Here is a 12,243-nt window from a genome sequence, read left to right as displayed (position 1 = left end):
TCACGATTTTAGGCAATATTTCTTTTATAGATATATTATAATCGATTTCCATTCGATTTCCAAATTTAAAAATCGCGTTTGTTTGTTTTATAGTTATTTAGTAAAATTAAAAAAAATTGTTCTTTACTTATTATTATTGCTAACAGAAAATAAGAATATTACTAAGAATTATAGAAAAGGACAGATGGGATTAAAAAAACAATTTAAAGTATCCTATTCTGGAATCCTTAACCCTTCTATAATTTTTCTCTTCTATTAAATGAAACGCAACAGCTAAGGCTCCTTAATTCAACTAATGTTGTCAGAAAATTTTATAAAATATAAATTAAAAATTATTAATCCCAAAAAGGATTCTATTGCATAACTGTAACAAATTTGATATTAAAATTAGGGATATTTCAAATATACGAATTATAACTGATTTTTCTATTTAACATAAAACTATAAAATTGTAAGACTGTAAGAGCTATGAGCAACGAAAGTCTATAACCTACAACATACAACTCATCGATTCACTAATAGTTTTAATAAATTATATTGTGTAATCTTGAAAAACAGGATTACGATTGGGTGGACATTATAATAATATTTGTAACAATTCCTCAAATGCCTTTCTTTCAGCCCCTCAACGGCGTCGCGTCGAAAACGAATAACTGCCGAGGGGAGAGATTTCGTTTTTTTGAGTGAAGTGAGTACAGGCTTTTCTGGTCGCCCTTTAATTAACGTCTAGACGTACTGCTGCAGAATTAAGCAAGGATGGAGTCCGCCGTGGATATCGATGCAAACGATCGCGACAAGAAATGAGGTAACAGATTGGACGCGCCGAATCACTTAGAACTTTGGTAAACGACGACGTTATCGATATATCGGCGTAATAACGCCGCTAAAGAGGTACTAGACGGAGACGAGGCTAAGATCGACGCAACTGGTGTCTTTGTATTCACAGCATTCAAGCCGGTCTTGAGCAATCCGAACATGTGCCCGTCCCTATGCCTATACTCTGTGTATTTCCTCTTTCGTCGCCCTTCTGCTTACACTTTAGGTCTTCTGTCGAATGCCACCGGCCGTAAGTGGCTGGTATTCTCCAACGATCGAATGCTTCGACGTTTGCTTCTTATGCATATGTGTGTATACACGTTATGTAACGTGTGAATTATATGGATTATGTATAACTGCAGGGAAAACAAGAAATTTTTCCTTTAAATGTAGTCGTTACACGGATTACGTAATTTAGTTTCTATTGTAGAAACAGAATATATATTTTTTAATATAAATATTTAAAAAAGTACCTACTCGTATTTAATTTAGAAAATTCTCCAGACTAATGTTATCAAGCTTCTTTTGTTTTCCTTTAAGCGATATATTGATATTTCCTAAGACAAATGTATTCGATAGACCGATTAGAAATTAAAATAGAATTTGCTGATTATTTTTTAGGTATTATCATATTTTAATTGTTATGTTACTATCTATTACTATTGTAATCGTAATTTTATTATCACTAGCCGAGGTTCTAATACTAATTGTATCGTGTTCAGAAATTATCAGGTAGGTAAGAACTAATGTTTTCCTAAACCTTGTGTTAGGTGCGTGATATAATATAGCAACAATTGATCGTATATTCTATAACGATAAAATATTAAAAGCGTCAAGACAGTTGTGCGTTTCCAATGGCCATCGGTAGCATTGTTCGTAAATATCCAACGAATTATTTACAGAAATGTCGAAACTTTCATGTTATTGGAACATTCCTATTCTTTCGTGACAAAACGAATTTCCCTATATGGAAAATCAACGATTTTCGCCTGACAACTGATCACAAATATAATTTCTCGTCTATAACTGCCAAAATCGATACGTATAGTTACAAAAATATTGTCTAGAAGAATTATGATTGTCGCTATCACCTTGCATGGTTTTTTATCGTATTCGTGAAATTGATTGACGTTGAACGTGCAACTGACCGTCCCATGACAGCCGCTACAAGCGTTTCACAGTTCAGAAAGCTACCCCATTCTATCAACCCTTCCTGCCTCTCGTTTTAACCCTTCTGTTTAAATCTTGTTTCCATGAAAATCAACACCACAATGTCTGCCGGAAATATCGATGGAAACTAGACCTTCGATGTGGTCGAATTTAAATGGGGTCGCGAAAAACGTCGTTACCTTTTTACGTTTGCCCTTACTCTACGTAAATAATATTAATGCTCGTCGTTATTGTTCCTCATTACCATACGACATGCGATCGTAATTTGTCAATAGTTCCCATTTCACGATCATTTATTATTGTATAAAACATATTTACATGAAACTCTCATCCGATGAATTCTTCTTTTTTTTTTTAATATATATGTATACTCTTCGTTATTATTTGTTCTTTTTTTAAAATCAGGTAGGCGGTGTAACGATGTAAATCAATAAGTTGCCATGATGGTTATAAAGGCATATTAAAGCGACACGAGTTTGTAAACGATTATGAAAGTAATATCTAAATGTGGTGCGCAAGATATTAAACGTTCGCAATCGAAATGAGTAATCGTTCTGCAGCGGAATTATCGATAGATATCTCGTTGCATAAATAGCGCTACGATAACCATTTGTCAATATGCATAAATAGTTATCGTAGAGGGAATGTAATATTTCTGGATATTTCTGTAATATGCCTATTTTATATTCTATATCTGTACATTTTTATGGGAAAGAAGAAAGAAAGTTCAACTTTATGAGATTTTTTTGCTTTTCGAAAAACATGAGAGGAGTTCTCGGGAAATATTAGAGTATATCTCTGCTGGATTTACGTTTCAAATATGTACATATTCACATGAATCAATTGTTTCAGGAGATTTGGTTGCGTACTATTTAACTATTACGGGAGATTCGCGTTTATTCATGATACTTCCCAGTGACATGTGTAGACATTGCGCCGTCGGAAAAATGTGGGAAAATATGTTGAAAAAATCTAGTATAGTAAGTAAATTCATTGAATCTCTGAATCATTTTTCAAATGGACAGAAATTATGGAAATTTATTTGCAGTGAAAAATTTTGAGTACTGAAAATTAAATACTTTGATAAATATCAAGAAACAGATATAATCGATTATAAAATCTTGAATAAAATAAAAACTGACCCATTTTATATTTTAATTCTCATAAAATAAAAATAGGAATGTGTTATTGCTTTTACAAGTATAATGCAAGCCGACGAAAAATCATCGTGTCAATGAAACAAGTATAATTCGAATGCCACGACGCCTTTTCGAAAGATGTCATACCGTTTATGCGCATATTTTTACCTTTCTTAAATAATGAACAGAAGGCAAAGGTCTCTCGGCCGCGAATCTGAACTGTCCCGTTTGAATATTAAATTAAATGTCATTGCCTCCGATCCGTGATCTGATATGTAATATTAAATTCGTCGTGCAAACCGTCGAAAGACTGTCTATCAAAACAGCTCTCGTTATTCGACTTGGCTGGAAATAGCTTTCTCAATCATTCATGCAAATCGTATATTCCGATGGTGACCCTATTTCGTGAATTAGGACGAATCGATTTATACATTCCGCAGTTCCTTTCACACATATCCCGTCATTCCTACGATTAGAACAAAATATTACACGTATACCAACGTTTTGAAATTTTTATTTATTTATGAATTTATTTATGAATATGGATGGAAAACTTCCTGAAAAAGGGCTATAGGACAAAATGACGACTTGAATAAATTGAGTCTTCTAGACAAGTACTAGTTCTAATTTTTTAGTATTCATTATGTTTGAATTGATAACTATGTATTAGACCGCAAATTTTTATGCAACTTATACAAAATTTAAAATCTAAGAATTTTAAAAACAATATGCAGCGATATATAAAATATCCAGGATAGAATATTCATTGTAATATTTCGTAAGTGAAACATTCTTTTTGTATTTACAAAATAAATAAATATTTCATAATATCTAATTCAACTATTTGACTGGAAAACACAGTCGAGATCTATTACATCAGATTTCATTGAAGATTGCAAAATAATTGAGATCATATTGTAATATCAATTATTTTAATATTTGGGAAATATTTCTCGCGAGTAGTCATTAAATAATTTAAAGAATTAATAAAAGGGCTAAATTTTTGATGTGATAGACTGACTAAGTTAGTTAATCAACTTGCAAAGGATGATAGAATTAAATAATGCAGCACTTATTAGACAATTTAATATTTATCATACAGATTTATTGTAAGTCTCTTTTTTAGAAAGCTTCTCGCTTGGTAAATTGAACATGAACACTTTAAATAGACGTTGAAAGACAGAGTTCATGAAAGCTGAATTTAAAAGACGTACCTGACTGATTGATTAAGAGATGTTCAGTTTCCAATTAGAACACTGTAGGTAGATTGGATTATTCGGAAATTAATTGCGAACTCTGCAAGCTTGTTTTTGTAGAATTGTGTAGGAAGTTACAATCGATGCTGCTTCTATTGAAGGTTTTAAGGAACGTTCTACGTTGTTGATTTCGTTAATTAATTTATCGATTGATGTTGTCCATTAATCAAACAATCGTTGGTTAAACGTTTCATAAAGGATTAATGAGGTTACAATCGATACTGGTGAACAGAAATATTCCGAATTTGACATGTGTCAATAGAAGGTTACATATTTTATGAGGAGTCGTAGAAAATCCATTATCTTTTAAATATATTATTGCATTCTTTATGTTACATTTTCCCTTGAACTTGGTGTAATTTTAATCAATAACCATGATATAAACCTTGGATTTTAGACATTGGAATAATATTTTTCAAATATTTCCTAAATTGAAAACAATGAAATATCTAATTCAAGTTAGTTTGATCGGTAAGAGTGTAATAAAAGCACATTTTTTAATTAAAATTGCAAGATTTTTATTATCATATTAAAATAATATTTGTGGAATATTTCCTAAATCCTTTAGATAATAAAATATCTCAAATTTTACTATCATATAGTTTTATATAAAGCTCTCTAACTATTATAATATACCTCGTACATATATTGCTATTTTCACGAGTGTTTTTGCGAAATGTGAAATATACAATTGTATAGAAGACAATTTTTCCTAAATCTTTACGTCAACCGTGCATCCTTGTTCCAACGAGTATATGTACCGTATATCGTTAATACTCATTCACTGCTAAATGTACTCCAAAGACGTACTTACATACAGTTATATGATGCTTAATCTCACGCGATGATCACACCATAGAACACATAGAAGAGAAATTATCGAGAAAGTATGAGAGAGTAGAAAAATAGGAGTATAGAGACGAACATACTTCGTGTCATCACAGGTGTGGCTTTATATAGATCAAAGAGATTGGAAAGAAGGAACGTATCAAATAGTTCAAGAAGGAATTATTTACTTATATACTTTAAACGATAAAGTACGCCTACGATAAAAGTCGATGAACGTTTAATTATGATAATGGAGTGTCCTGCTACAATTAATGAAATTTGTTGAAGATACAATAAAAAAAAATAAAAAGATGTTTAAATGATTGAATTAAATTTAAAATAATGAAAGTGAAGAAAAAGATACAAAGAAACGATAAGAATATTTCGTTAAAAATTTTAGAAACTGTCCATCAAATTCGAAGTTAATTTAAATATGATTTGTTGAAAAATTTATGATAAATAGATAATCATTAAATTAAATCAAATATAACATTTTCTCACCTAGTGTACAAATAAATAAATTACATAATCTAAAATAAGAATTACTCTTAACATTAGAATAAAAGTGCTTATTCAAGAACTAAATTTCAGGATAAACTCAGAGGTTCATAGAATACGTATCTCAACTAAACTCGAATCTACATCCGATATTAATTCACACTTATAGAACTTCAAATACAACTACCAAGAAACTAGAGACAAAGTTCGATATTAAATCCAAAACCAATTTCCAATTAAACACATAACTTATATACGTCATCTTTGCTATTTACTTTTCAAAAAGAAAAGTCCAGATATATATCAAACTATGATATTACTAGACTATTCCAACTTGAGCGAATCATACACAAAACCCAATACACTGAAACAACTCCAGGACCGTTGAAACTCAGGGCTCTAAACCGATTGATCTAAAACTTCGTAATCATCCGAGGGATAAAAGAGAAAAGTGACCTCCAAGAGAAAAATTGTGTTAGAAAAGAGGATTCTTCACATGCAACAACACAACGAAAGCGATCACCGATCGGACGAAAGAATTTGAAAGAAGAGTGCCGATTGTTCACCTCTCCTGGACTCAACGTCGATGGTGACACACTCGGCTGGCCGAGTGTCGAACTGCATGAAGATGGTGGTGAAGGCGGGGTCGATGACGAAGGGGACCAAGAAGAGGAAGGCAAAGAGGCTGAAGGTGCTGAGGAGGATGAAGAACGCGGTCGTGTAGAACAGCAGCTTCTGCAGGAACGTCTGCTTCTCCTTTTCCTCCGCCATTTCGGAGAACAAACGGCAGTGCTCGTTTCAGGGGTGCACCTAGTTGACGTCGTCGTGTTCGTCGTCGTCGTCGTCCTCGGCGTGCTCGCTGCTCGTCGTCACGTTCGACGTCGATGAGGTGAAACGATCTGCGGATTCGTCTCGAATTTCACCACTTTGCTTTTGTATCGCGTTTCGAGAGATCGAGCTTTCTCTTATAGACGCTTTCTCCGCGAATTGGACGGGCTTATAGATTTAGAACCGAGCTTGTTGAAAGCAAACAAGTCGAGGGTTCTTATGGTTGGTTGAATATTTTGACAGAGAGTCACTTCCAGCTGTCTTGTTGGGCACTTGTACGTTCAAGAGTGAGGTTTAAGCGCATAGAATCTCTAAGATAGATTTAATTTTTTTCTAAGATAAGATTTCCCTTCATCGTATTGGATAATTATTAGTGAAAAATAGTCAAGGTAGCTATCAAGTTTCAAGATAGTCTGCTTCGTTTGAGCAGTCTCTCAGATATTGCTGTTTCATTTTGATCTAATTCCGGAATTCTATTGCAAAGTCTTAAACGTCATTAAGTATCATGAAGTTTGAACGTTTGAATGAAGCTATTTATAATATACTATATATAATACATCTATAGAATTTCTTGAGTTATGGCAGATTGTAAATAGCTAATCACTTTCGTATTTAATGGATGTTAAGGTATAATATTTGACAGCAAGATCAGAGTTTTAGATAAAGGTTCCCCGAAATCTTTTAGACTTTCTATTCTCAAATTGGATTTAAGAAATCTCAAGAGACACAACGAGGATCCTAAAGTAATGTCTGTTGTGACTTTACGCTCTGTCAACGCACAAGTTTGCTCCTATATTTGTGGTATCGATGTTGACGAAGTTTCAAGGAAACGGAGTTTTCTACATCGAGATTCAATAAATCTCCCCGAAAGCTATGCGATTCTTGGAACGGTATCGATTACGTTCTCAGGATCTTATGATCCGCTTTAACCGCATATACCAACATTTCGAAGCACAATGTTTCCATTCTAGATTTTCCTAACAGAAGTTATGCAAATCGAAAAAGAATATTCAGCAATAACAGCAATTGAAAATGTTAATTTCATTTATCCATGAACTTTATGTAAAAACATACCACAGATGATTTTCGAGGCTTGAAGAGGAATAGTTTTATTAACAAATTTTAATAAAATTTTGAACCACACAGATTTTTAAAACATTAGAAGTTGCAGATAAAAATGTTGGTTCCTACATTTTACTAGTTTATAAAACAAAGAAAAATACGTTGATAATTAAGCTACTTTCACAATGCTTTTGTGTAATTTTATGTCAAAATTTTGGTAGAAAACCAGCGAAATTCACGGGACAACGTAATAAAAAGCAGTGAAATGTAAATACACGTTGAAATGCGTTTTCTGAAGCTTTTCAATATTTACGGTCATTTTTTCAGTGACAAAGCAATATCTTGGTCTTTATTATCTTGTAAATAAGACGAAGCCTTAGCTATTCGGATCTTGAACTATCGTTCACGATGTCATCCATTCATTTATCCAAGAGGCACGTGCCAATTTCATAGCATTACGCGTAAGATATTTCCATGACAATGAACCAACAATGCAATACGCGAGCTACGAACTTTCCATTCACGTCTTCCTGTAATTGAGCCGACGAATAATTCTATTTGGATCCATCTGCACTCGAAACTTTTACGGTATTTCATCTACGAAGCATTGCTTTGACTTTTTGGGGAAGTTTGCTTCGCGTTGACAGAGTTCAACCGAGCTCCACCACTCTTTGAGCGACCGAATTACACTGGGAAAACTATCGCGTCGTTCCAGGAAAAAAATATTTCGTGATCCGATTGTTTGAACTTTCTGCTAGTACAAAACGTAAAAGTAAATATGTGGATTGTACTGTTTGATTTTAAGCTTAAATTTGAGAGCTGTAGTTCACATTGATCAAAAAAGTGTTACATATCACTCGAGAAAACGATGCATATACTATTTAATAAAATAATATTTCTAGAAAAATATATTACCTCTGAATTTCCCTTAAATTTCCCTATTTTTCCAATAAACCTATATTTTTCGATAACTCACGCTAAATAAATTTCTTCAAAGGAAAGACCAAACTTTTTATGAAGATCGAAGTCTTCGACTTAACACAAACATAGAGATAAAGTAATCGATGCGATTTACACTTTAACAAGTCGCTCCTAACCTAAGAAACTTTTTCTGCGAAATTTTTCTATAAAAAAGGAAGCGAGTCAGATGTCGCACTCTCGTGTTCCGTGAATTATGGAACACTGGCTGCTGTTTATTGGATTTTAAGCGTTTCACCTATCACTAAACTTAGTGGCGGGCGTAGCCTGCCCTTGAAGCTTTCGATAAACGCCCATGTCGCGCAAGCTCCTTTTAATAAATCCGAGGGAACGAATATAACTAAACGCACGATCGTGCATTGTCTTCTCGCTATCCTCTCTTTTTACTTGTCTCTACAAGACTGGTAACGGAACTTTAACTACATTCGACGCTTCCGCGCACTTTAGGCCGCAAACTACGGATTTGTTTTATTGGATTGCCCCGATTCACGGAGCGCCAGTATTCTAGAGATAAAACTTAGCGCCGAGCTTTGTGTGGCATAGTGTCTTCCGCCGTGTAGTTTCTGCCACCATCTGCTTTTCCCGCAATTAAATAAGATAAGTATTATCTCGACTTTTACGTTAATCGTTATTTATAAACTTTCAGATTGTGATGGTAAAAAATGATAACAAATGATAGCAAGGTTTTGAAGGAAAGACAATTAAAATAAAGTAGTGAAGTATAATTGGTTAATTAGTAGATTAACGAAAGCCAGGATGAATTTTTTATTTGCAAAATGTAAAATTTCAAGTTGTTGCAATTTTTTGAGTTCATTAGATTGACTTGTTTAGTACTTACGTACTCCTGATCTCCCATGGAAGAGTTTGTTTTTTAAGCCTTGAATACACGGTTTGTTTACTTTCTCGCTAAATGACAATTTATCACTTACACCTGTTACTAATTTTAGTCGCCTATATAAACCTTTTAAAAAATGTCTAAACCGTTCCTGCATTGCGCAGAAATAAAAACGAGGTCTCTATGTTGTTGCACGTAGAAAAAGAACATAGAAAAATCTTACGTTAGAAAAAAGAGTAGGATCATGATTTTGTAAATCGCATTTTCCCTCCTTTGGCGTGCATTTTCGGCCCGAAATGCAAAGAAACTAGATTTCACGGCCACAAAGTGCTCTGTGTTCCTTTATTGACTCGACGAGTCTCGTGCCGACAAGTTACGTCAGAGAAAGCTTAAGCTAGACACAGAGAAAGCTCAAAGGAGTATTTTGTGTAAAATCATCCTCATTGGTCCTTTGTAATTTTACATTTTTGTTCATTTTTATATCACCTTGCAAGTGAAGAAGACAATTTCAGCCTATATTTATATCTCCTACAACTTTTTACCCGCTATACTTATTATGCAGACGCATTATTATTCTAATGTTCTGTTGACACTGAAACTCAAATATCAATCAAGTATTAAAAATTTAGCAACACCTTTTCTGAATACGATAAAAACAGCTTTCACGGTGAACAAAATCCTATTCATCACCCAAACGTACGCACTTATTACTTTATTCAAACTATAATTCGATTTTAATTTCTTCCTTAAAATACGAAAGGATCAATTAAAATGTAATACCGAAACACTTTACAGTCTTTCCTCTTTCAACGTTTCCAAATTTCTGTTCAAAGTATCAAAAATATTGGATTTAAAAAGCTCTTCATTTTCAATTTATGTTTCATTATATTTTCAAGTTATGTTATGGAAATCGTTTCTATAAATTTTGAAATCTATAGTGCGATTCAGAGCAGTTCGAATTACGACAAGCTCGTTCTCCGCCCCGAATGATCAAATTGTCCCGCTGCAACCCCTTCACGACAAAGGGGCGAGCCGTGTAAGAGGGTAGAGGGGAGAACGCTTTGCATTTACAGAGCCACTTGACGTAAATCAACACGCTCCGCATTAAGTGTCCACGTTGATTACATGGCCGCGTCCGTACGAAAGGAAGTATCCAATCTGCAAGAAGCTGCGCCAGTGCCTGCAAATGGAAGCAGCCAGGCCTGCCTCGTTAACCAGCAATTAGTATATGCTTGGGTGTGCTTTTAAATCCGCGACTTCGTCCTCGTCCGCGTATCAGCATGTCCCTCGGTTGGCCTTTCTCAATGGAGGATCTCGAGAATCCTTTTCAATGACAGAAGAAACGTAATTGAAAGTGTACTAGAGATTCGACTCTCTTGATTTCCATGAAAAATATCGGACTCGTATATTTCTGAGTACATCCAAAGAAGCTACGAGTGAAAACAATTTCGCAACGTTTTTTTCAGTCGACCAGGTTCACCCTTTTCACGTGCTACCGGGGATCCTCTCTAGAGAGATTCTAGCAACATTCACTCGATGGATCCTATCGTTCGAAACTGGGCCAACCGAGTTCGTAAAGAAATCACGTCTTTTCATTTTTATTAAAAGTTTCTATTGTAGATGCTTATGTCACTTGTAGGAATAAATGAGATAATACGACACTGTACGAATTGTAACAAAGAAACGGAAAAAGACACTTCAGAATTACAGAACGCGGAGTAATAACCGAGTCTCGGTCTGAATCGCGACTACCACCCCCTGACCCATCCATTCGCGAAGCAGCTCCTGAAGGCGCGTCCTACCCGTGCGTGAAAAAGCTCACAGACTCAGACGAGACAACTTAAGAGAAAGCTCGATTGTTTCCGCGACGAAAGGAAGGGAACGGTACCCCCTATGGAGAAGAAGAGAAATCGTTGGGGCTCTGCGCCCTCTTCCTGTGCCCCCGCATCCTGTCCCACCTCCTCCTCTTCCCGCGTTCTTTGCTCACTGGTCTTTTCCTCCCTCCCCGTCGCTCTTCGTCGCCTACTTCGCGGCACTATGTCACACTGTCCACCCCCGTGTACATTTGTCGCACGATCTCGCGAACCACCGCGCCTCGATCGAACCAAGAACCCGCTGTTTCCGTCGAAGCACAGCGAGGTCAGGTAACCAGAGAGAACTCTGACTAATAACTTTCAGTCCACTAATCGTGGCTGCCACCTCATGGTCGCCGTTCTTTTATTTCTCCTTTTCTTTTCTTCCCGTTCTTTTTTCTTTTCTCTCGATCCCTTCTCGTTTCTGTTTTATCGTACGATCTCGATGGTCGACACGAAGTGTTCCGTCGATCGTCTCGTATCTCTCGGTTAACCTCGAGCTGCCATTTGAGCTTCCATCGGCGAGGCTCACACGAGACGGTGGAATATGATATAACCGCGGGAAATATTCGTCCTGGCCGCGGCGCCGACGGATGCCGGGCTACTGCAGTCGGTAGAGCTTTTGGGCGAGCTTATTTTCGAGCGATGCTAGCGCCACAGTGGCATCTGGTGGCATCGACCGCCGCCACCGCCGCCACCGCCGCCACCACCGTCGACGCCGCCAACCGACGTTCAACATCGACACCAGGGCGTCCCTGACTAGGTTTCGCCTCATCTTCTACGCCTTCCTGCTTCTTGTTTCACGACCTTCCTTTTTTTTCCTAAGGTTTTTAATCCTTTCTCTCGTTCCTTCTTTCCTTTGCATTTGCACGTATACCTTTTTTCTTAGCATATCTGCGATCGACAACTTCATGATTTAATTAGATATGGTTCTTTTGCGATATAATTCCACACAGTAGTTGTATAATATAAAGAGACAT

General features: G+C 35.8%; 1 protein-coding gene across 1 annotated transcript in view; it reads right to left on the bottom strand.

The window, feature by feature from the left end:
- LOC139988391 (protein tipE-like) overlaps window positions 1–11,888 on the bottom strand; it is a 38,706-nt gene extending 26,818 nt beyond the window's left edge. The window contains exons 1-2 of the mRNA XM_072005733.1: window positions 11,299–11,888; window positions 6,274–6,606 (exon numbers count right to left, since the gene is read on the bottom strand). Coding sequence (XP_071861834.1) covers window positions 6,274–6,478 — 205 coding nt within the window. The 5' untranslated portion in view covers window positions 6,479–6,606; window positions 11,299–11,888. The remainder of the gene's footprint in view (window positions 1–6,273; window positions 6,607–11,298) is intronic.
- Window positions 11,889–12,243: the final 355 nt, after the last annotated feature.

The sequence above is a fragment of the Bombus fervidus genome, chromosome 6, assembly GCF_041682495.2.
Source record: "Bombus fervidus isolate BK054 chromosome 6, iyBomFerv1, whole genome shotgun sequence".
In the NCBI taxonomy this organism is placed as follows: Eukaryota; Metazoa; Arthropoda; class Insecta; order Hymenoptera; family Apidae; genus Bombus; species Bombus fervidus.
The sequence above is the reverse complement of the archived record's forward strand: the minus strand, read 5'-3'. Positions and strand labels throughout refer to the sequence as shown.